This window comes from Culex pipiens, chromosome 1, assembly GCF_016801865.2.
Source record: "Culex pipiens pallens isolate TS chromosome 1, TS_CPP_V2, whole genome shotgun sequence".
Classification (NCBI taxonomy): Eukaryota; Metazoa; Arthropoda; class Insecta; order Diptera; family Culicidae; genus Culex; species Culex pipiens.
Window position 1 is genome coordinate 43,194,211 of NC_068937.1, and position 25,163 is coordinate 43,219,373.

General features: G+C 32.9%; 4 protein-coding genes across 4 annotated transcripts; 2 read left to right on the forward strand and 2 right to left on the reverse strand.

Annotated features, from left to right (window-relative positions):
- The first annotated feature begins 7,339 nt into the window (after positions 1 to 7,339).
- On the forward strand, positions 7,340 to 7,708 carry LOC120426347 (cecropin-A2-like). Its single transcript, XM_039591134.2, has 2 exons — positions 7,340 to 7,498; positions 7,562 to 7,708. The coding sequence occupies exons 1-2, from the start codon at positions 7,400 to 7,402 to the stop codon at positions 7,643 to 7,645; spliced, it is 183 nt and encodes a 60-aa protein (XP_039447068.1). The 5' UTR covers positions 7,340 to 7,399; the 3' UTR covers positions 7,646 to 7,708.
- Positions 7,709 to 7,852: 144 nt separating this feature from the next.
- Positions 7,853 to 8,283, reverse strand: LOC120426257 (cecropin-B-like). Its single transcript, XM_039591035.2, has 2 exons — positions 8,105 to 8,283; positions 7,853 to 8,040 (listed from the first exon to the last, which is right to left on the reverse strand). The coding sequence occupies exons 1-2, from the start codon at positions 8,210 to 8,212 to the stop codon at positions 7,963 to 7,965; spliced, it is 186 nt and encodes a 61-aa protein (XP_039446969.1). The 5' UTR covers positions 8,213 to 8,283; the 3' UTR covers positions 7,853 to 7,962.
- Positions 8,284 to 11,153: 2,870 nt separating this feature from the next.
- LOC120426434 (cecropin-A) lies at positions 11,154 to 11,595 on the forward strand. The gene is made up of 2 exons (XM_039591229.2): positions 11,154 to 11,320; positions 11,392 to 11,595. Exons 1-2 carry the CDS (start codon positions 11,222 to 11,224, stop codon positions 11,470 to 11,472), a joined length of 180 nt encoding a protein of 59 aa, XP_039447163.1. The 5' UTR covers positions 11,154 to 11,221; the 3' UTR covers positions 11,473 to 11,595.
- A 9,168-nt stretch (positions 11,596 to 20,763) lies between these two features.
- On the reverse strand, positions 20,764 to 22,455 carry LOC120425966 (uncharacterized). The gene has a single exon (XM_039590654.2). The coding sequence runs from the start codon at positions 22,364 to 22,366 to the stop codon at positions 21,686 to 21,688; it is 681 nt and encodes a 226-aa protein (XP_039446588.1). The 5' UTR covers positions 22,367 to 22,455; the 3' UTR covers positions 20,764 to 21,685.
- Between the last annotated feature and the right edge of the window lie 2,708 nt (positions 22,456 to 25,163).

Genomic DNA, 25,163 nt, shown 5'->3' on the forward strand with positions numbered 1-25,163 from the left:
CCCATGGGGACTCTCACGCCAAATTTCAGCTCATTTGATTGAAAACTGGATTGTCTCAAGCGGGTTCAACTTTACATGGAAATTACTATGGGAAATTTGGAATTTTCGTTCATTCGCTCCTGCAGGTCTGGGGAAAACATGTAGAAACTTCTAGGATGGCCAGAAATGAGCGGAATCGTGTGGAGAACAACTTTCCCTAAGGAACCAGGTCGATTCGTTCAACCCCCATCGAGCTCAACGGCAATACATCCGGGGTTTTCGGAATCACCCGTTTTTTCCCAGCAGAGCATCACATTTCCTTAGCATGCTATGAATGCTTGATGAACACCGCGACGCCACATATCGAACAGGCTACCACGTGGACTAGCATTGCCTATAAAAATAAATTTCATTTCGTTTTGAACTATAGAATTATCATTTATGGTGATGCTGATACTATTTAGCTGTATTCTTTACCTCCAAATAAGAAAAAAAAATGTTATGGTGAAAGTTTTACAATCACGTGGTAGCTGTTTGACATGTGGCGTCGCGGTTTTCATCAAGCATTCATAGCATGCTAAGGAAAATTTGATGCTTTTCTGGGGAAAACCGTTGGTTCCGAAAATCCCGGATGTATTGCCGTTGAGCTCGATGGGGATTGAACGAATCGACCTGGTCACTTAGGAAAAGTTGTTCTCCAGACGATTCCGCTCATTTCTGGCCATCCTAGAAGTTTCTACATGTTTTCTCCAGGCCTGTAGGATCGAATGAACGAAAATTCAAAATTTCCCATAGTAATTTCCATGTAAACTTGAACCAGCTTGAGACAAGCCAGTTTTCAGCCAAATGAGCTGAAATTTAGCGTGAGAGTCCCAATGGGTATGCCCTACAAGGGGAACCACACCAGAACTTGATCTGAGAACTTTTTAAATTCCGTACCCACCCTACTATACATGTTTGGGTATCAAAATTTTCGTTAATGAAAAATGCCAAACTTTTGCGTCTAAGGCAGCTAAAATCGAATGAAGTGACACGGAGATATGATTTTTTTTTTAAAGGTGGCTTCAACGAAATATGCCAGACAAAGAAATACGTGTCTAATTATTTTGTCCAAGGTACCCCCAGATTTTTTTTCGGTTCAGGCTCTTTTCAAATGAAATTTCTGTATAGAAAAGTGTGCCATTGGATTGAATACAGAAATTTCTTTGATAATTATTTGTTTGCGAATTTAAAAAAAATATTCTATGCAATTCAATTCAATTCTTAGCAATGATTTGTATTGCCCTCGGATAGTTGAGAACATTTTAAATTTTGAGAAACAAAAGGCTAACTTTTTTTAGGACAGCCTGGTCGTTTTTATAGAGATTTTTTCATCATGCTGTTAAAATTCAGCGTTTATTAAAATATTGCAAAAGTGGGCTGTTAAAAAAATTTCATTCGTTTCTCATCATTTTCATGCAAATTTGATAGTTTGTAGTATCTATCAAGCTTGTTTAATTTACTTTGATTTTTGCAGTTTTTTTTTTTCTAAAATTTTATGGAGACATTTTTTTATTTTTCCTTAAAGTTAATTTTCAATATTAATATGCAACATTATGAAAATCCTAAACAGAAAGAATCGGGAAAATTTCATTTTTCAAATTAACGATTATGTTGTCCTATCAAACAATCATAATTCTTCAAATAATGTCGAACTTTTTTGCTGTTCATAATAAAAATATTTGTTTTCACTTTTTCCTTCTTCTTGTCTTTGACCATAGTCAACACATAAATTTATAAAACAAATATTTGCATCGCCCTTACTTGAAAACATACAATGTTTTTCTTTAAACTTTATTGAACATAATAAGTAATTTTTATTAATAGTATTTTAATAAGTAAAAATACATCCACTAAACTACACTCAACCCCCCTTCTCCGAAGGAGAAGTTTGATTAACGGTTCTCCACCTCGCCCTGCCAGCTAAATTTACCAAAACGACCGAAACCTTTTTTTCGTCATCGTCATCTGGCATTGAAAACAAAACAAAAAACCTAAACTCATGACATTGACTTTAGTCCATCTCAGGTTCACGCACTCTTCGTCGGCGATGTCGAAGGTATAGAGTAGTAAACTTTACCAATTTGTTGTTGGTTTTTCACAGGTCGGTGTCAATAGCAAAGAGGTTGGTCATCGTGAAGCGGATTTTTTTGTCAAATGCCTTCGGAATTGATGAAGGTGAACTTGTTATGCGCCATGGGAAACAAAAGAAGTGACCAATTCTCGGTGACATTTATGTTGGAGGGGAAATTCGGATTAGAAGTTGCCAAACTCAGAGTTGAGTCAGTATTGAAATTTGAATCGCATGATCAATCAGAGGAATGTTTCAAGTTTGAATGTATTTAGTTCATTGCAAAATGTTTTTTTAATAATTAATATAAAACTCACATAGATTTTACGATCGTTCTTTGAGCCACGATTGACAGTGCTTCCTCGGCAATGTTCCTGATTTTTTCCTACAAAACATTACTGTTATTTATTTAACTTCGCTATTCTTCCATAACACAAGTCTTACCCTAATCCGGTCAAACATGCAGATCCAGACAGGATTTTCCATTCCGGATGGTCGGCAAAGCAGCAATTGCATTTCATGTTGGCTCTTTAATAAACATTCAACGATATTCAGAAAATTCAATCGATAAAGGTGGATGGCTTCAAACGATGCAATGCAGATAATTGCAGTCTTGCGTGGCACTTTTATAAAGCTGGGAGTAACTTTGAGCAATTTATGAATCACGCTACACTACACAGTTATCAATGCAGCATTTGTTAGCTCATCATATCGTCAACGAGGATGAAATTACTCGAAAGCCTTGTGCTGGGCCTGTAGATTGGGCTAAGATATTGCAAAAAAACTCTGAAGGTTAAACAAAACTAGCTCTAAATAAATAAGCTAAAAGACTAGGGGTAATTCTCCGCCAACTCACACAGCAGTTGCCCCGACCCCTCTTCGATTTGCGTGAAACTTTGTCCTAAGGGGTAACTTTTGTCCCTGATCACGAATTCGAGGTCCGTTTTTTGATATCTCGTGACGGAGGGGCGGTACGACCCCTTCCATTTTTGAACATGCGAAAAAAGAGGTGTTTTTCAATAATTTGCAGCCTGAAACGGTGATGAGATAGAAATTTGGTGTCAAAGGGACTTTTATGTAAAATTAGACGCCCGATTTGATGACGTACTCAGAATTCCGAAAAAACGTATTTTTCATCGAAAAAAACACTAAAAAAGTTTTAAAAATTCTCCCATTTTCCGTTACTCGACTGTAAAAAATTTTGGAACATGTCATTTTATGGGAAATTTAATGTACTTTTCGAATCTACATTGTCCCAGAAGGGTCATTTTTTCATTTAGAACAAAATTTTTCATTTTAAAATTTCGTGTTTTTTCTAACTTTGCAGGGTTATTTTTTAGAGTGTAACAATGTTCTACAAAGTTGTAGAGCAGACAATTACAAAAATTTTGATATATAGACATAAGGGGTTTGCTTATAAACATCACGAGTTATCGCGATTTTACGAAAAAAAGTTTTGAAAAAGTTGGTCGTCATCGATCATGGCCGTTCATGGTCACCCGCGACAGACACGGACGACGAAACAAAGAGAAACGCAAAAAGTAACTTTTTCAAAACTTTTTTTCGTAAAATCGGGATAACTTGTGATGTTTATAAGTAAACTCCTTATGTCTATATATCAAAATTTTTGTAATTGTCTGCTCTACAACTTTGTGGAACATTGTTACACTCTAAAAAATAACCCTGCAAAGTTAGAAAAAACACGAAATTTTAAAATGAAAAATTTTGTTCTAAATGAAAAAATGACCCTTCTGGGACAATGTAGATTCGAAAAGAACATTAAATTTCCCATAAAATGACATGTTCCAAAATTTTTTACAGTCGAGTAACGGAAAATGGGAGAGTTTTTAAAACTTTTTTAGTGTTTTTTTCGATGAAAAATACGTTTTTTCGGAATTCTGAGTACGCCATTAAATCGGGCGTCTAATTTTACATAAAAGTCCCTTTGACACCAAATTTCTATCTCATCACCGTTTCAGGCTGCAAATTATTGAAAAACACCTCTTTTTTCGCATGTTCAAAAATGGAAGGGGTCGTACCGCCCCTCCGTCACGAGATATCAAAAAACGGACCTCGGATTCGTGATCAGGGACAAAAGTTACCCCTTAGGACAAAGTTTCACGCAAATCGAAGAGGGGTCGGGGCAACTTTTCCCGATTTCGTGTGAGTTGGTAGAGAATTACCCCTAGAGTAGTTGAAGCCAGTAAACTTCTCTTCTTCAAACTAATAAAAATAATCAGCAGAGTGTTTCGCATCGTCTACAACATTTAATTATTATTTTATTAAAAAAAATCATACAATATTTGTACAGTTCAAGTCCACCTAGCTAAAATATTTCGTACCGTTTTTCTTGCAATTTTTAATATTCTTATACAAGATGTGTATTTACAATAGATCAACAAAAGAATAAAACTACTTTTGAATGCTGGTAAGTATCTCTGTCAGGAAAGTTAGATTTTAAGCTAGTTTTTACCTTTTGGAATTAGCGGAAAAAAGCAAAATTCAACTCTTGATTCCCGGGAAATTGGAAATCTCGACAATCGTCATCCTCTCTTGATATTTGATTCTTCATAAAGTTTAACAAATGATTCTTCATATTTACCATTGTCTTAAGTTCAGTTCTTGTGAAGATACATTAAAAAAAACAATTTTGAAAAAAGAGATTTTGACCAGTTTTTGGTGATTTCCAATTTCCTATAGTTTTTCTTGCTTTGAATCGCTTAAAAGTTTAATTTTATGTTAATATTATAATAAAAATTGACATTTTTGAAGTTAATGACAGTAAACGCTACAAAGTCATCCCGAGACGATATGACAGATTTGGGCTCCTTGCCTAATGAAGCAACTGAAGGAACATAAATAAACAGAATAACCTTCGAAAAAAAACTTAGAAATAACTAAAAGGTGAGAGATAGTTAGAGGAATAATTCAAAGAGTTTTTTGTGTAATGTTCGAACATTCAGAATCATTATCAGAATTTCATAGAATTAGATTATAGTTCTTTTTTATTTTGTTTTACTGGCTGCAACAATCTTCGTCTTTCCATGAAAAATACAAAAATCGTCACATAATTCTATGTTCCCACGTTTCGAAGTAGATTTTAAACATGAGCAATTCTCTACCAAAACCGGAAATGGATTTTATTTGTATTTTTTGATTTGGCTCAAACTTTGTGGGGGCCTTCCCTATGACCAAAAAAGCCATTTTGCATCATTAGTTTGTCCATATAAATTTCCATACAAATTTGGCAGCTGTTCATACAAAAATGGTATGTAAATATTCGAAAATCTGTAACTTTTGAAGGAATTTTTTGATCAATTTGGTGTCTTCGGCAAAGTTGTAGGTATTGTTAAGGACTATTTAGAAAAAAATAGGTACACGGAAAAAAAAATTTCCCGATTTTTTTATTAACTTTTTTTTCACAAAAACTCAAATTCCCAAAATACGTATTTTTTGATTTTCGAGATTTTTTGATATGTTTTAGGGGACAAAAATCCGCAACTTTTGAGCTATAGAGAAACATGGTCAAAAAATCTGCCGCCGAGTTATGATTTTTTGAAAAACTGGTGATTTTTAGAAAAAATCGAAATTTCATACATAAAATTTTTTTTACCTCATTTTTTAATGCAAAATTGAATTTGCAATCGAAAAGTACTTTAAAGATTTTTTGATAAAGGGCTCCGTTTTCAAGATATAGCCACCGAAAGTTTGATTTCAGCGAAATATTTGCAGTTTTTCGATTTTTAAAAATAGTGACCATGAGTGACCATTTCTAAAAATATTTTTTTTGAAGAGTTCAGAAAATTTGCTATAAAATTGTCTAAGAGACATTGATGATTGGACCTCTGGTTGCTGAGATACAGCGGCTTAAAGAAAAAGAAACACGAAAATTGAAGTTTTCTAAGTCTCACCCAAACAGCCCACCATTTTCTAATGACGATATCTCAGCAATTAATGGTCCGATTTTCAATGTTATAACATGAAACATTCGTGAAATTTTCCGATCTTTTCGAAAAAAATATTTTGAAAATTTTTAAATCAAGACTAACATTTTTAATGGGCATAATATTCAAAGTTTGGCCCTTTTAAAATGTTAGTCTTGATTTAAAAATTTTCAAAATATTTTTTTCGAAAAGATCGGAAAATTTCACGAATGTTTCATGTGTTAACATTGAAAATCGGACCATTAATTGCTGAGATATCGTCATTAGAAAATGGTGGGCTGTTTGGGTGAGACTTAGAAAACTTCAATTTTCGTGTTTCTTTTTCTTTAAGCCGCTGTATCTATCTATGTAATTTTTAGAAATGGTCACTCATGGTCACTATTTTTAAAAATTGAAAAACTGCAAATATTTCGCTAAAATCAAACTTTCGGTGGCTATATCTTGAAAACGGAGCCCTTTATCAAAAAATCTGTAAAGTACTTTTCGATTGCAAATTCAATTTTGCATTAAAAAATGAGGTAAAAAAATTTTATGTATGAAATTTCGATTTTTTCCAAAAATCACCAGTTTTTCAAAAAATCATAACTCGGCGGCAGATTTTTTGACCATGTTTCTCTATAGCTCAAAAGTTGCGGATTTTTGTCCCCTAAAACATATCAAAAAATCTCGAAAATCAAAAAATACTTATTTTGGGAATTTGAGTTTTTGTGAAAAAAAAGTTAATAAAAAAATCGGGAAATTTTTTTTTCCGTGTACCTATTTTTTTCTAAATAGTCCTTAACAATACCTACAACTTTGCCGAAGACACCAAATTGATCAAAAAATTCCTTCAAAAGTTACAGATTTTCGAATATTTACGTACCATTTTTGTATGAACAGCTGCCAAATTTGTATGGAAATTTATATGGACAAACTAATGATGCAAAATGGCTTCTTTGGTCATAGGGAAGGCCCCCACAAAGTTTGAGCCAAATCAAAAAATACAAAAAATAAAAATGGTCGAAATCGGCCGGTTTTGTAGAGAATTGCTCACATTTAGAAGGCATGAAATTCATGGCGCGCATAAACGAATCGTTTGTGTGATTTACAATTTTATCAATTTTGTATTGGTATAGAAGAGAGAAGAAGTTTCAAAACGGTGATTTCGGTGCGACCATTTCTGAGTACTTATTTAAACAGTTGTTTCAACATTGGGTCTAAAAATGTACATATTGCATCATATGAAAATGACTTCAGGTGCTTCCCCAACTGGGTTGAACCCCTAACAATCGACCAGTGATAAAAGAATATTTCTTAACAGTATAAAAGCATCCCGTTTTACAGCTAAATCATATCAGTCCAGGTTTGTACCCTTCAAGAAATCACCATGAACTTCAGCAAACTGTTTGCAATTGTCCTGTTGGCCGCGCTGGCCTTTCTCGGACAAACCGAGGCTGGTGGTCTCAAAAAGTTTGGAAAGCGTTTGGTAAGTTTGAAATGATCTCCTAAGTGAAATCCTTTGAAATAATTTTGAAATGTTCTATTTCAGGAAAGAGTTGGCAAACATGTCTTCGAAGCTACGGCTAAGGCATTGCCTGTGGTTGCTGGAATTAATACACTTGGACCAAAATAGTTCTTTGAAAAATGGATTGTTTGAAAATGTGGCACTCTAAATAAACATTATTCAAAAATTAAATTTTATTATTTGATTGAAAGAAACATTCCGAACTCGACCATCTCTAACCAAACATTTCTCTTGCTAACGCCCGTTAGGTATGCAATCACGATGCTGTTCGTGGTGAAATGTGTTAGCCGAAAAGCAAATTCAAACAATATTTTGTAAACTGTATAATTATTTATTTAACGGTATCAGTCATTGCCAAGCTTATGAAACTAACTTAGCCAAATTATTAATAAGTACATAATTGGGATTATTTTTCAAAAAGCTCATTATCCCAAAGCTTTGAATCCGGCCACTACTGGCAGTGCCTTCTGAGCAGCTTTGAACACGTTCTTCCCGACTTTTTCCTGTTGAAGATAAAACAGAGTTAGTAAAACAATACAACTTAGGAAAATTAAGCAAGATTCTTACCAGCTTCTTGCCCAATTTCCACCTGGGAGCAGCTTCAACACCGGAATGTCCGCCGAGGACCAGGAAGATGGCCACCACCAGCAGCAGGAAGAGTCGGTGAAAGTTCATGATTTTATTGTTGTGTTTGAGCTTACGAGCAGATCGTTGGTGATCGTTGAAGGACTGGAGCACAAGTGATGATGCTGTCCGGGATCGGCAGTTGGTTTTATACAGGGATGCTGTGGGCAAAGAGAGTGCACTTCATTCGTGGGATTCCCCGATGGGAATGGGTTTGGGGGCTCGTCTGAAAGGATGACGAACGGAGGTTTCTCGGGCAGAAAAATCACCACGTTTTTTTTAAACTAAAAACTAAAAACTAAAAACTAAAAACTAAAAACTAAAAACTAAAAACTAAAAACTAAAAACTAAAAACTAAAAACTAAAAACTAAAAACTAAAAACTAAAAACTAAAAACTAAAAACTAAAAACTAAAAACTAAAAACTAAAAACTAAAAACTAAAAACTAAAAACTAAAAACTAAAAACTAAAAACTAAAAACTAAAAACTAAAAACTAAAAACTAAAAACTAAAAACTAAAAACTAAAAACTAAAAACTAAAAACTAAAAACTAAAAACTAAAAACTAAAAACTAAAAACTAAAAACTAAAAACTAAAAACTAAAAACTAAAAACTAAAAACTAAAAACTAAAAACTAAAAACTAAAAACTAAAAACTAAAAACTAAAAACTAAAAACTAAAAACTAAAAACTAAAAACTAAAAACTAAAAACTAAAAACTAAAAACTAAAAACTAAAAACTAAAAACTAAAAACTAAAAACTAAAAACTAAAAACTAAAAACTAAAAACTAAAAACTAAAAACTAAAAACTAAAAACTAAAAACTAAAAACTAAAAACTAAAAACTAAAAACTAAAAACTAAAAACTAAAAACTAAAAACTAAAAACTAAAAACTAAAAACTAAAAACTAAAAACTAAAAACTAAAAACTAAAAACTAAAAACTAAAAACTAAAAACTAAAAACTAAAAACTAAAAACTAAAAACTAAAAACTAAAAACTAAAAACTAAAAACTAAAAACTAAAAACTAAAAACTAAAAACTAAAAACTAAAAACTAAAAACTAAAAACTAAAAACTAAAAACTAAAAACTAAAAACTAAAAACTAAAAACTAAAAACTAAAAACTAAAAACTAAAAACTAAAAACTAAAAACTAAAAACTAAAAACTAAAACTAAAAACTAAAAACTAAAAACTAAAAACTAAAAACTAAAAACTAAAAACTAAAAACTAAAAACTAAAAACTAAAAACTAAAAACTAAAAACTAAAAACTAAAAACTAAAAACTAAAAACTAAAAACTAAAAACTAAAAACTAAAAACTAAAAACTAAAAACTAAAAACTAAAAACTAAAAACTAAAAACTAAAAACTAAAAACTAAAAACTAAAAACTAAAAACTAAAAACTAAAAACTAAAAACTAAAAACTAAAAACTAAAAACTAAAAACTAAAAACTAAAAACTAAAAACTAAAAACTAAAAACTAAAAACTAAAAACTAAAAACTAAAAACTAAAAACTAAAAACTAAAAACTAAAAACTAAAAACTAAAAACTAAAAACTAAAAACTAAAAACTAAAAACTAAAAACTAAAAACTAAAAACTAAAAACTAAAAACTAAAAACTAAAAACTAAAAACTAAAAACTAAAAACTAAAAACTAAAAACTAAAAACTAAAAACTAAAAACTAAAAACTAAAAACTAAAAACTAAAAACTAAAAACTAAAAACTAAAAACTAAAAACTAAAAACTAAAAACTAAAAACTAAAAACTAAAAACTAAAAAACTAAAAACTAAAAACTAAAAACTAAAAACTAAAAACTAAAAACTAAAAACTAAAAACTAAAAACTAAAAACTAAAAACTAAAAACTAAAAACTAAAAACTAAAAACTAAAAACTAAAAACTAAAAACTAAAAACTAAAAACTAAAAACTAAAAACTAAAAACTAAAAACTAAAAACTAAAAACTAAAAACTAAAAACTAAAAACTAAAAACTAAAAACTAAAAACTAAAAACTAAAAACTAAAAACTAAAAACTAAAAACTAAAAAACTAAAAACTAAAAACTAAAAACTAAAAACTAAAAACTAAAAACTAAAAACTAAAAACTAAAAACTAAAAACTAAAAACTAAAAACTAAAAACTAAAAACTAAAAACTAAAAACTAAAAACTAAAAACTAAAAACTAAAAACTAAAAACTAAAAACTAAAAACTAAAAACTAAAACTAAAAACTAAAAACTAAAAACTAAAAACTAAAAACTAAAAACTAAAAACTAAAAACTAAAAACTAAAAACTAAAAACTAAAAACTAAAAACTAAAAACTAAAAACTAAAAACTAAAAACTAAAAACTAAAAACTAAAAACTAAAAACTAAAAACTAAAAACTAAAAACTAAAAACTAAAAACTAAATACTAAAAACTAAAAACTAAAAACTAAAAACTAAAAACTAAAAACTAAAAACTAGCAGCCCTTCATTTTTGCTTTGAACTTGAAAAAAATACAAAGAAATAGATAAACAAATAAACAAAATTTCATGTGATATTCCATGTGTCTTTCAATTATTTGTTATTTGTTGTCAAGTGAGACATAAAATTTTAAAATTACTGTAAAACCTTTGTACCCTATTTTTGAAAATTTATATCCAACAAAAAAAACACCAAAAATCACCGTTTACCTCGTTCACTCGAAACCTTTTGTCACGCCCTTCCAATATGCAACACAACGAACGTCTTACACCAGAATTGGGGTTCCCCGCGTTCGATCCTCATTTCTTTCTCATGTTTCATTCACCAGCAGTGCTTTGCTCCATTACCCGAATGAATGGCCTCTTCTGTTGTCCATTGACTAAGGCAAAACCAAAACAAACTGAAAATCACCGCCACGACGGGAATGCCGGTGCTTCCCCCTGGAAAGCAGCTGATCCTCGGTTGGGTTCCCTTTTTGTCGATGCATGCATGATAGTATAAAAACGTCCTGTTCTGGATCGAATCGTCACCAAACCGCTCCAAACAGTCCCAAGGGAAAGTCAACCAACCTTCAAAACTCCTCACAGCTCAATCATGAACTTCAACAAGCTGTTCGTCATCGTCCTGCTGGCAGCACTGGCCTTTTTCGGACAGGCTGAAGCCGGTGGTCTGAAGAAGTTTGGCAAGAAGTTGGTAAGTTGTTTCTTATCTTTTTTATTATGGTGAAGTAGATTTTGACTAAATTTTTATTTCGAAATTTTCAGGAAGGAGTTGGCAAACGGGTGTTCAAGGCATCGGAAAAGGCACTGCCAGTCGTCACTGGATTCAAGGCACTAGGAAAGTAGGACTTGATCACCAATTGATAAGGCTTTCTAAATGATATCAATTAATGTAAGAAGTGAGATGAATCTTGACCAACGTTCCTGAAAAAAAGTAAAATGAATAAACATTAGACTAATCGATTAAAATAACTAAGCATTCTTGACACGAAGAAACATTCCCTTTACAAACACTAAGAAATCTTTGAAAAGTCTTTAAACTTTTACAAGACAAAAAATTGATTGGACCAACCTGAACCAATTTGAGTTAAGAACATTTTGTGCAGCACTCGCAATGCCTCACCTTTTGACCACTGGTCACAAAAATTCGATTTCAATCCTGAGGTATTCAGTAAAAATAAAAAAAAACTCCGTGCATTTTTGTCACTTTTCAAATGACAGAAGTTTCAATCCTGTCGTGCTATCTTGTCACAACCTGAAAAAAGATGTAAGTGCTACAATTGGCCAAAGGGATTTCAGGTCAGAACGCGTTTGACACAAGTACGAGCTCGACTACCGTAAAAAATTGTTATAATAACTCGGGACTCCAGCAACGAAATTCATCATCCAAATAAAACGTGTTTATTATTGTTTACATTGCGAGCTCTATTTTTCGTTCATTCATTTAACAAAAACAGCGCTTTTCGTATAGAATGGTGAAATAGGTAAAACGTTGTGTAGCCTATCGTAAGGCGCAAGGCTGCAGAGAAAGGTTGCTTTTGTAGTGGTGGGTAAAAAAGAGCGAACCATGGCTCACAGAAAAAAAAACCGCGGTTCTTTTAGAAACTTCTCTTTGAACCGTTAAAATATGGAATGATGTTGATTTATTTTATTCCATCAAATTTTGGTATTAAATGTGGCTTTTGAGAAATGAAAATCTAATTTGAAATATTTCAAAATAGGGGAACTGCATCTAAATCCAGCGTGCCTCTAATGTTGGCAGGTCAGAACTTTGACATTCAATTAAAAAGCGTTTTCAGCTGAAATCGAGTGATAAATAGCTTAATAAGAAGCAAGGGTTTCCAGAAGCGTTTATTACTTGCCAGTCTGCCAATTAATTACTCAAATTACTGGTCCAAATTAATTAATTACATTAATTACTTTATTACTTTTCACTATGATGAAAAAATATACGATTTAATATTAAATAGATTTAAATTTTTATTTTTACGGTTCTAATCTTGAATATTTATTAATAGCTCATTCGATAGCTCTTTCAAAAATAAATTTAATGAAATAAAATAAAAACACTCATTATCAAGCAAAGTACAAACAGTATTGTTTTGTTCAAAGTCTTAAATTATGCTTTTTTATTTTTATTTTTTTTTTTGTGCCAATCTGGATATTGAGATTTTTTGTATAATTTTTATTGAAAATAGCAGAATATTTCACAATAGTTTCATGTTTACACATTGAAAATTTTCTCCCACTAGAGGGTGCTGAAACTTGGCAAGTCGAATGCCATTGAAATATTGTTGTTTAAAGTTTTTTGAAAAAAGGCCCCCAGATTTTCGAGCCAAACTTAAACATTGAAAAATATTTGCAGCGGCTCTTTATGGAAACTGTGAAATTCTTCAAAATAACGTAATGTTTTAAAATGTTTTTCCAACATTGGTTTGACATTATTTCGTTTTTTTTTTCAAGTATATTAAAAAAAAACGTCACCAAAAATACAAATAATGTGTAATTTGTCATTTACACTGGATTTAATTTCGCCATCTGATTTCATATTTTTCATATTTCTCGACTTTTAGGTCCTTTAAAGAAAAAAAAACTCTGGATTTTTAAATTATTTAATAAAAATAAATAGATTTTGGATTCATGAAACATTTTTCACTGGGCATATATCATGGCGTTGCCTTTTGTTGTTAATCAGCTTCGCTAAACAACATGTTGAAAATAAATTTTAGGAAAGTTTTAGGAGAGAACTATGGTGAATAAGGCCTTCTACATACAGAACCAGTCTTTTTTCAATCTATGTGTGACCCTCTTATTTGAAATGAAGAAGAAATACTGTTCTAATAGATTATATCAAAAAAATCAAAAAGTTTCGTTGAAGAAGTACAATTTAAAAAAGATTACTTTAATTACTCAAAATTACTTTAATTACCAAATAATTACTTTAAATTACTCTAATAACCATGAATTACTAAGTAATTAATGAATTACCTAATTACCAGCTTAAAATCAAAGTAATTATTAATTACTTGCCAGTCTGAGGCCTTGCTGGAAACCCTTGATAAGAAGTGAGCAAGCAAGTTTCCATAACTTTTTTTTTTTTTGCAAAAATAGTCATTTAAAAAAGTTTTCTAGCCAATCTTCTCGTTTAATTTTTTTTTTTTTCAAATAAGGCCGTTGCTAATATTTTTTGAAGTATATTTCCCTCGACTCTGACCAAAGTCGAGAGAGGAGGGGGCAAACAAAAAAAACATAAAAAATTTAAATTGCCGGCAATGGTTTCAACATTTTAATGAAAATGCATTATACACTTGTTCAGTCGTTTTGCCATCATGAATTTCCAAAATATCTAAGTATTGACGGAAATTTATTTTTTTTTTCAAAAAAGAAAATTTTGCGGTGCTGTACATTGGGATTTCATAAAAATTCAAAACATTTTTAAACAAGCCTAATATGGTTGCATTTTAGATTGTTTTCAGTTGATGAGACTACTATTTTCATGGAAATTTTGAAGTTTTTTTGGAAAAATATTTTTTCCCCTGATTTTTCAGACCAATTTTGAAGGAGGGGGGGAGGGGTGACATAAACTTTGAAAAATATTTGCAGCGGCCTTATTTATAAAAGGGCAATAAAACAACCCGAAAAATCACACCGTGCTTCAAAATAGCAATTTCATCAAACTTTTTTAAAAAGAGCAAAAGTTCTGTTCAAAGGAGCCGCTCATTTTAATGAGCGAGCAAAAATAAGTGGTCTTGCCCACCTCTATTTTGGAGTGACACAGAGCTTAAAATTTAGTTGGGTAATTCTCTACCAACTCACACGAAATCGGGAAAAGTTGCCCGACCCCTCTTCGGTTTGCGTGAAACTTTGTCCTAAGGGGTAACTTTTGTCCCTGATCACGAAACCGAGGTCCGTTTTTTGATATCTCGTGACGGAGGGGCAGTACGACCCCTCCCATTTTTGAACATGCGATAAAAGAGGTGTTTTTTAATAATTTGCAGCCTGAAACGGTGATGAGATAGAAATTTGGTGTCAAAGGGACTTTTATGTAAAATTAAATGCCCGATTTGATGGTGTACTCAGAATTCTGAAAAAATTTCCCATTTTCCGTTACTCGACTGTAAAAAATTTTGGAACATGTCATTTTATGGGAAATTTAATGTACTTTTCGAATCTACATTGACCCAGAAGGGTAATTTTTTCATTTAGAACGAAATTTTTCATTTTAAAATATCGTGTTTTTTCTAACATTGCAGGGTTATTTTTTAGAGTGTAACAATGTTCTACAAAGTTGTAGAGCAGACAATTACAAAAAAAAAATATAAACATAAGGGGTTTGTTTATAATCATCACGAGTTATCGAGATTTCATGAAAAAAAAGTTTTGAAAAAGTTACTTTTTGCGCTTTTCTTTGTTTCATCGTCCGTGTCTGTCGCGGATGACCATGAACGGCCATGATCGATGACGACCAACTTTTTCAAAACTTTTTTTCGTAAAATCGTGATAACTCGTGTTATAAGCAAACTCCTTATGTCTATATTCCAAAATTTTTGTAATTGTCTGCTCTACAACTTTGTAGAACATTGTTACACTCTAAAAAATAACCCTGCAAAGTTAGAAAAAACACGAAATTTTAAAATGAAAAATGTTGTTCTAAATGAAAAAATGACCCTTCTGGGTCAATGTAGATTCGAAAAGTACATTAAATTTTTCATAAAATGAAATGTTCCAAAAATTTTTACAGTCGAGTAACGGAAAATGAGAGATTTTTTAAAACTTTTTTTGTGTTTTTTCCGATGCAAAATACGTTTTTTTCGGAATTCTGAGTAAGCCATCAAATCGGGCGTCTAATTTTACATAAAAGTCCCTTTGACACCAAATTTCTATCTCATCCCCGTTTCACCTCTTTTATCGCATGTTCAAAAATGGAAGGGGTCGTACTGCCCCTCCGTCACGAGATATCAAAAAACGGACCTCGAATTCGTGATCAGGGACAAAAGTTACCCCTTAGGACAAAGTTTCACGCAAATCGAAGAGGGGTCGTGGCATATCATAAATTCCCTTAAATGGACGGTTTTTACCTAATTCAAAAATGTTATTATTTTTAACTTGAAATCATCCCTTAAATATCTTTAACTTACACTCGATAATTTTTATAAAAAAAAACTTTCTTATGAAAGTTATCAGTGAAAAATGTGATTTATGAAAATTTGTTTTCAAGAAACAGATTTTTGAATATATTAATACAGAGAAACCTCTTTTTACGCGGTGGCGTTAAGCTTTTTGCGTCGTTGATTTCTCTTAATCCATACAATATTTTTGCAAACTTCAAACAGCATTTTGTAGATCTGAACAAAACCTATGAATTGCTTTAAAAAGATAGCAAAAATGGTGCGTAGTTCCAGAGAAACCGACAAATTAGAAAAACGTAACGCATCACGTAAAAAGAGGTTTCTCTGTATCCAATTTGTTATGGGAAACCGCCAACAATGTATGCAGAGTTGTAAGGACGAACCAATTATGTAAAATGGCTGTCTACAAAATTTTAATCCAATAATAAATGCAAAAGTTTGATCCTTTTGGCTTCATAATTCAATGTCAGTTAATCAATCAAATCCCAATAACTCAACTTTCACAAAAGAAGAAAAGAAAAGAAGGTTTACCTGATCCTCTCCAAAAGCAATTTTATTCTTCCGCGATGCATGCGAAAATAAACCTTACCTCGCGCATAAGTCATCCAAACTGGTAGAACCTGTTCGGATGGCCACAGTGTGGTGCCCACCAAGGCAACGAAAATTTTGAACTTTTATTTCGCTTCCCTCACTGGATGAAGCTTGCTGAAACTGGAATTCTAATTTTGTGAAAATATATCGGTCACACAAAAAACAATATGTTAAGGAAGAAGCCGAAGATTGTTTGCATCTTTGCTGCTTAAATTTCGGTTGTTTGTGTTTGAAGAAGTCGAAATTAATCACCTGTCACATGGGGTGCTTCAATGTTTGGCGGAGCTTTTGAATCTGCGATCATTTCAAATTCAAAGTAGAGTCGTGTCTTGCCGTGCTGGTTGTTCCCCCGACTAGAACAAGGAGGCTCAAAACGTGTTCTGAGTGGCAATTTGTTGGGGGAAGAAACAGGTCTCTGAATACATAGTTGGAACGGTTTTATGGACAAAGAGTGATATTATTCCAGCATTTTTTAACGGTTTACATTTATTGTGCAAAATGTTTCTTTTTTTGCAATTCCGTCGTGAAATTTCTTACTTTTCCTGTCATTCTCGAACGACGAAATGGCGTACAAAAATAACAGAATTGAAAAGCAATAGGGTATATGGCCCTATTTTGGACCTACTATGCGAAGCGTCAACATATTTTGCATAGTTCTCAGGAACGGCTAACTAATTTGGCTCGTTTCAGGATTGTTTTGTGCCTTAATTTATGCTTAACAAAGTGTACTATTGAAAATTTAAAATAATTTAACCATTCCATTGTAATAAGCATTTCAAGTAAAACATTTTTTGGATGCTTTTTGGACTTATTGAATGTATTTTGGAGACATCGCTGAGCCTATTTTGGACCCACACTCTGATTGGTTGAAATTTGGACAACTCGAATTGCGGCGTGCGGCGGCAACACGCACACTTACAAAAACTCGGTTTGATAAACCAAAGGGCCTATCCACGATTATAATTTGGAAAATATTTATTTCAGAAATTAAACAATTATGATGAAACAATGGATTTGAATTTGAAAACGTGTTTTAATCATATTGAATGGAAACTCACGCATCTTTAGCAGGTCTCTGTCCTATTTACAATTTGCATATTCTTACGACCTAATTGTTCAAGAAGACAACCCGTTATTACTCGCAATAAAAACACCTTATCTTAAAATTAAATGAATGACACAGATCCATAACAAGTCACAATGAAAAAAGGTTCTTAATTTTACGCAGAGCTTATGTTCAAATATTATTAAAAAATCAAGAAATTTTAAAGGGAGATTATAGCTTGTAACTTGGTGTGAAACTTTCTCATCTGTCATGTTAAAATTTACAGTTGCTTGACAAAAAGATTAACTACATGTTGCATTTTAAAAACAATGTATTATTTATTTGAAAAAAATCTTTGTTTGACTACCAGGGTGCCTTGATAGTCATAGTATGTCTTGTTAAAAGCAGATTTGAGGTTTTCAAACATTATTTTAACTTGGAACTTACCATCACTTAGGTTGCTGATATATTTTTTTAAGAAAATCATTTATGTCAATACTTAGTTAATTTTGTTTATACGCTTTTTAATATAATACATATAAATTTTAGGTAATATTGTTAATAATTCAGAACTTTGCTTGAAATTCGTTGAAACTAGTTTTGTTTATTAAATTATGGATTTGTATTACATGTATAACTGAATTTAAAGAATTAATCAAACGTTTTCACATTTATATGAAATTTGTTTTACTGGAAATGCCTTTAAATTATGAGATTTTTTTAAATTATGTTTCAAAAACAAATAATATTTAATAATATTTATATTACTTATTTTACCTTTTCCTAGTACCCTTTTCCTAGTAGAAGATTGTCCGAAGAATCCGAAAATGCATTCCGTTTTACGATTCAAAATCATGTTCATTGAAAAAATCATGACACGTTGAGAAGATGAAAATAATGCTATTTATCAACATTTTCTTAGTTATAGTTAACTAACTTTTTAAACTTTTCAAAATTTCATGAAAAGTTCTTCATGAGGTACTTTGAGCACTTCTCTACCACGGTCAGTATGATTCCATACCATTCCGTACGTATTCAATTTTTACTCTTCATTTTGCGGAAAAATATCAAACCTATCAAAGTCACCCCGGCTATATGTCTCAAATCATAAAATTCATAATGTTAACATCGCATTAACCTCTTATGCTTATTTTTTTCGAAGATTTTTATTTTTCTAGCTGGTTTAATTGTGTTTCTAACATGATTGACACGGTAAAATTTAAAAGTGTAATTTATTATAAACCAACGCTGCCAATTGTGAAAAAATCGTTATACCTGTATTTTTAAAAATTATATATAGATAAATATGCAAAAATCAGATAAAACTTACAAAAAATATATTATCCATATGTATATTTCTCTGATTAGTTTGCAATACGTCTTAAAAGCCATCACGATCTTCGACACATTTTTGATTTTTTTTTCTGAACCAAACCAAATTTTGTTTGTTTTCCAGTAAAGAGTATTTAAAAGACGTGCAGGTGAAAATTCAAAGCATTTTTTATTTATAATTCGTAAATTGATCGAAAACTAATCGAAAAATTGTTTGTTTACAACTAGCGCTTAGGATCTTTTTAAAAACTAACTCAAGTTTTTTTTTAAATTTAATTCAAACGAAATTTTCAAAAACCACTCGTAAGCGATGTTGACAGCTCCTGTCACGATGACAGCTGACGATTTAATGAACTAGACACTTTAGGTTTTTCAATCGTTTCCCCTTCAGTTCCAACAGGGTAGCCAGTTTGCATTTTTTGAAGCAAAAATTAAAAATATATGCGGCTAAATTGGTGATAATGATGTTAACACAAAAATAAATCAACATCAGTTTAAATTTTGGGATACTTTGCAATCGGTCCTAACAATCATCTAAATCTCTAGCATCAATTTGCATTTTTATCGTTTAAAAAACGTATTTTCATTGTTTCTGTTAATCATTTGCTTTTTAAAGCTTAGATTTCATTCAAATAATTACAGTAAAGAAATCCAATTCAAAATATTAAATTAAAAAATTTCAATCAATTTCAATGAAATATCGAAATAAATTGATAAACAAAACTGGCAACACCTTGTTATGCAAGTGTTGGTGATAGCCTTGAACCGACGGCAAAGTAGCTCCAAAAACTGATCCAACGCGGCTGATTTGAAAAAAAATATTTTGAAATGAGTTTTTTTTTTTTTTCGATAATAGAATAGTTATTTCAGTGGTTTAGTGACGGAAAACAAGAAAGAATCAAATAACCAACAGTTACATTGCTCGGAAACCGGACGAAATTGCTTGGTGTCAGTGCAAAACAGAAAAAATCATCAAGGTGTCGCGAGCCAAATCTGATAAGCAACGAGGCCGGAATTTTTGGACCTAATCGATGTGCTAGGAAAATGAAAGGAAGTTCGAATGGCGTTGGAAAAAGTGGCTGAAAAAGCGGAAATGATTAAAAATGGTAATATTTTTGGAAGAGGTAAGATACAAAACGATCCTACCTACACTTTCTGTTGGTTGGATTCAGTGAATTCGTACTATAAAAGCCTGAACTACCTTGATTAATAAAAATAGGTCCAAAATAGGTACTAGGTCCAAAATAGGGTCATATACCCTACTTTCCGATATAAGGTTTGAAAAGTTGTATTTTCAGCACTTGTATCGAGAAGTAATACTTTTCAATATTATTTTGATTAAAACGGTGAATTGAATAATTTTCAATATAATTCTGTAGCTGTAGAAATAACTTAGTCAAGTTCGAGCTAAGCATTTTTGCATTTTTACGGAAATCGCGGCTATTTCCTGAAGTGTTCGAATTTCACGCAAATCAAGGAAATCCACCCGCCATTCAGGAGATTGCCACGGCTGGAAATTTCCTCCACCCCGATCATCTTACAAGCAAAAGTAAGTGGTTGATTCAATTGACTCAATCTACCCTAACTGCAGCATTGTTGAGAGCGTACTCGTCGCCGCATGACTTACTCCATTCAATGTTTGATCATCGGCGCGCGAAAACCACTGCCACCTTATTGAGGAGTCTCTCGGTGGAGTGCGGCGTATGAGTAATGAGGCTAACCCTTAACTTCTTGGCGGACCCTATCGCCGTCAAGTGCGAGTGTTCTGACGTTGGTCAGTTAAGGGGTGCGGCGACATTCTCAACACACTCGAGACTTGAGGTTTCTCAACTTGGTCATTGTTGTCAACGCCGGTCGCAATCAAGGAAGTCGATGATCTTCCTGGCACGCAAGACTCGGCCAGTTGCATCAACCAGCAATCATCCAATTCTGGCGGATGATAATGCGATTTGGCCAAGCCGCCGTCGCGTGTTCTTCGTACAAGGACAGTGAGATATTACTACTTGGGTCTTGCGAAACCCCCGACACAGACGTATCAAATCAGAGTAAATTCAATTTATTCGACGCGAGATTCCATCGGGTTACACACAAACACAAATACTTAAGCGCGAAATGATCTCCCGCGGCGGGCATTATGGAATTAATTTAATAAATCACACTTCTAGGGGGAGGGCCAGCGTAGATCCTAGCGATCAGACGGCTAACGCAAAGAGTTTGGCACAGAGCAACAGACGTAGAAGTTGGGCGTTTGACTGACGTTTCTCTTGGACTTTAGTTTCCTAATTGGTTGGATAACTGTCAGTAATGATTCGAGGTATTACTTAGAATAACTACAACTACGAATTCAAAATGAATAACAAGTCTTGTAATCTGATCATAATATTTACTATTTTTGACAGGTATGGTGGTGTAGCTACACCACCACTCCTGTCAAAAATGATAAATATTATGATTTGATTTGAAGTCCCTCTTAATGTTTACATTTTGTTGTTGATACGTGTGACTCCGGATCCAAATTCAAGCTATTTTCTGAGTGGTCAGATTGACAAAGCGAATTTACAGCAGTGCACATTGCATGATATTTATTTTCTTCAGTCATGGAAAATCTTTGAAACGAATTTTTATTCACGAAATGTCAAAAAGCTAAATTTCGAAATTCAAGATAGCACGACCACGATGATTTGTTTTTGGTTTAGATCATCGAAAAGCAGTTTGACAGTTTGAAAAGTGCGATCATAACATTGCGTATTTCAAGCTAAACATTGTGAATATACCAAAGTCAAAATGTAAACAAACATTGTATCCTTCATTGTGTTCATCACCAGACTTCACTACTAACTTCACTACTAACTAGATGTCGCTAGCAAACAAATCAACTTTTAAGTCTGTTTATCTGTACCCCAAGCAAACAAAAAAAAAAAACAGGAAAATTAGAGAGACGATCAACCCTGTCGGCAGCTGCTCAGAACACGTTCTTGCACTTGCCGTTGACCACCGCCTGGCCGGACTTGCAAGCCGTCGGACCGTCGATGATCCACCGGTCGTCCAGCTTTGTCTTGACCGTGGACGACGCTCCCGCCGCCGGCGTCGTCGTCGTCGGAACCACCGCGTCCGTCGCCGTGTCCTCGTCTCCGATGAAGATCAGCCGGTCCTCGTCCTTGGTCTCCTCGTCGTTCGGCTCCACGCCGATCGCCTTGGCCGTGGCGGAATTCCCCGTGATCGACCGGGCCGATACCAACTTTGTCGTGGGAGTCACGGCCACGGTGCTCGTTGCCGCCGTCGAACTCGTCTCCGTTTCGTTTCCGGGAGCCGCCGTCGGGTCGGCCGTTCCGGTCAGCTTGTCCTTGACGAAGCCGTACCCACGCAGGACGCCGTCCTTGACGGACGTGGCCGCACTCTCGAAGCTCTCCTTGACCTTTGCCGTGCCGGACTTGAACGCCGACGAGACGTCGTCGAAGAACTTGGACATTTTGCTCTCCTCTGGGACGGCTGTCGTTGTACCAACATCTTCACCGTTCGCGATCGTCGAGGTCGATGTGGACGTACTGGTGGATGTCTCGGCGGAACCCTCCGGTCGCGCACTACCGGTGGACACGAGCGCGGCTAGCACCAGGACCGTGGCGGTCCCAATCGTGAACTTCATCGTAACTTTGATCTTCCTGAACTTGCGCGCGCGACAACTGCGATCCACTCGACACGAGTGCTCAACTGCGAATGACGTCCGTCCGGGCTGTTGGAGATCGTGATCTTCAAATTTCACTCTCGCCGACTCGCGGAGGTGTGTGTTGGCTTTTGTGCTTGGAGAGTCCGGTGTGTAAGCTCATGCTAATGATAATGATGAGGTTGGGTGGAAGCTCCCATCAGCGACGACGCTACGTGACGGAATCGGACTTGCCCCGTTGGGGGCGAGGTGGCCCAAGGTTTGGTGCGGGAGAGCTGGGGAGATTAAATGAGAATGGTTTATTTGTTGAAATAATAATTTGATAAGAATGTTATAAAACGTGTGATTCTGACATTTTTAAACACTAAACAGTTTGTTTTGGATTTTACTGGTTAATGATGGTTCAACAAATCTAAAACCAAGATTAGCAGTCTAAAATAGTCGAGTAAAAGATGTAATGATTCGGTTTTAAGAAATTTCATAGTTGTATACAATATATATAACGACATCAGAATTGTATTCGTATTCCTGTTTAATTCAACATCCAAATTTTATGAGAATCAACCGGGACCCGATCCATGGACTTTTTGTGATTAATTTGTTTATTTTCAATTTCCGTTCTGTAAGAAAAATGTGTGCATCTTGAACTAAAAAAATTTTCAAGTACAGACTTTATCAAATATGTTTTTTTTTAATTTCAAATGAGTTATTTTGTACAAATCTGCGACATTTTTCGGCGATTTTGTTTGGATGAAACTTTGATCATGTATTTTCTGAGTCAAAAGAAGTAAAATTGAATCATTAAGTTCTCGATAGATCTGGTTGGCCATAAAAATGCCATGTTAACTATCGAAAATCTGTATCTTGAGATTTTCTGATCAATCGAAATCGAAATGGCAAATTTTGAATTGCCATTTCAGTAAAATAAAAAAACTGAATGCGGTTCAGTAATTATCACTTTTGCTGAAATTAGGCAATGAGTAAAATCGAAATGCGACCTATGGCTTATTGTTAGAATGCTGCCGAGAGAAAATCCTCTTTCAAATGTGTTGTTTTTCTTTTTTAATTTTGTATTGTGGTTTGCAGCAACGATTGCTGAATCTCCTGCAAATGATCTGTCAAACGGACACAAGTAAATTACTAAATCTTCAGCAATATAATTTGACTTTTTTTTTGCTAAAATTTCAGTAAACTATCGATCAAAATGTCAAATGTCAGTTAACTGAGGATTCAGTCAAATCTACACACCAATTTCTCACTACTGAATTCAGTTAAATTTACTGAAATTTTCAGTAGATGAAAACTTCCTGAAATTTCAGCAAACTTTGACAGCTCCACACAAATGTTAACTGATATTCAGCGAAAACAAAAAAAAATCAGTAGTGCAGTTTTCAGTAAATATTAACTGAAAACGAACATCAACATTTGCTGCGTAAATTACTGAATCGTTTACAGAAATTTCAGTTGATGAAAATCCAATAAAACTCTACAGAATTCCAGCGAAAAACATTGGTGTGTATGATCAATGATCATATAATACGTACAGATAGTACGTTTCTTTCAAATAGCAGGCATTTCATTTATTCAATTAAAATGTTAAATAATGTAATTTAAATAAATAGAAAAGAAAAGCACCTCTGCAAAAAATGATCGAAAAGGATTGAAAGTTTGCTTCAAATTTATTTTTTAAACTAGGCTGATCGGTTGCTAAGAAAGAGCCTCTTAATGTTTTATAAAACTATTGGTTTGACTTTCAATGTTCAAAATGTTGTAAAATTATTTTGACAGTTTATTCGTTTCGATAAAAAATAATGTCATTATTTTTAATCAAGCCTAACACTTGTACTTAGAATAATTATGTGAGATATTTTAAGCAAAACGAACATAAAAAAATATAATAGTTTCTGTTCATACATTAAAATCGAACTTATAATTTCCAAGATATCACCATTTTTTTTTTATTTGTAGAAGTTAACAAAAAGAAACTGAGAAAATCATTTTTCACAAATATTTAGCTTTTAGATGTATAGCTCAGCAACTAGCAGTCTGATTAAATTAGTTTAACTATAAGAAATTTTGTCGGCTTTCTAATAATATTCATTTCGTCGATTTCTCTTAAACCATACAATATTTTTGCAAGCTTCAAAAATTGATTTATAGATCTGAACAAAACCTACAAATTGCTTTTAAAAGATTGCAAAAATATTGCGTCATGCCAGAGAAATCGACAAATTAGAAAAACGTAACGCACCGCGTGAAAAGAGGTTTCACTGTATCTAATATAATTGGATTTGTCTATTTGACGTAAGCATCATTACGAAGAAAATAATTTTAAATTAACCAAAAGTTAAATTAATTTCAATTTCAATCAGTATTTTTACTAGCCTTTTGTAGAAAATTTAATTAAAAATGCATTTTTCGATGTTTTTGGACACATCTATCTAGAGAATAATGAAGATTATGACAAAACTAAATGCTTTTTATATTGTCCAAAAATCATAATGAAAGTTCAATGAAAATTAGATGAAAACACAACATTTTATTGTTTTGCAAATAACTTAAGCTGATTTTATACTATGGAGCTCAAATTTTTTCCATCATGGTTTAGCAATAATAAGCTTCCAATTTCTATGATTTTTTTCCCGGAAAATTCTTCCAAATACCGAGAAAAAGAGGGGGTGCATTTTGCCCCGGGGGTGCATATTACCCCCTCTCCCTTCTAAGAAGTGTTGCAAATATCTCAATTTGAACAAAACATTGCGTCATCGTATTTTGTATT

Coding starts and splice junctions, on each gene's coding strand:
- LOC120426347 (XM_039591134.2), top strand. CDS start 7,400: ATGAACTTCAGCAAACTGTTTGCAATTGTCCTGTTGGCCGCGCTGGCC. Junction 7,499..7,561: donor AAAAGTTTGGAAAGCGTTTG/GTAAGTTTGAAA, acceptor GTTCTATTTCAG/GAAAGAGTTGGCAAACATGT.
- LOC120426257 (XM_039591035.2), bottom strand. CDS start 8,212: ATGAACTTTCACCGACTCTTCCTGCTGCTGGTGGTGGCCATCTTCCTG. Junction 8,041..8,104: donor GGAAATTGGGCAAGAAGCTG/GTAAGAATCTTG, acceptor TATCTTCAACAG/GAAAAAGTCGGGAAGAACGT.
- LOC120426434 (XM_039591229.2), top strand. CDS start 11,222: ATGAACTTCAACAAGCTGTTCGTCATCGTCCTGCTGGCAGCACTGGCC. Junction 11,321..11,391: donor AGAAGTTTGGCAAGAAGTTG/GTAAGTTGTTTC, acceptor CGAAATTTTCAG/GAAGGAGTTGGCAAACGGGT.
- LOC120425966 (XM_039590654.2), bottom strand. CDS start 22,366: ATGAAGTTCACGATTGGGACCGCCACGGTCCTGGTGCTAGCCGCGCTC.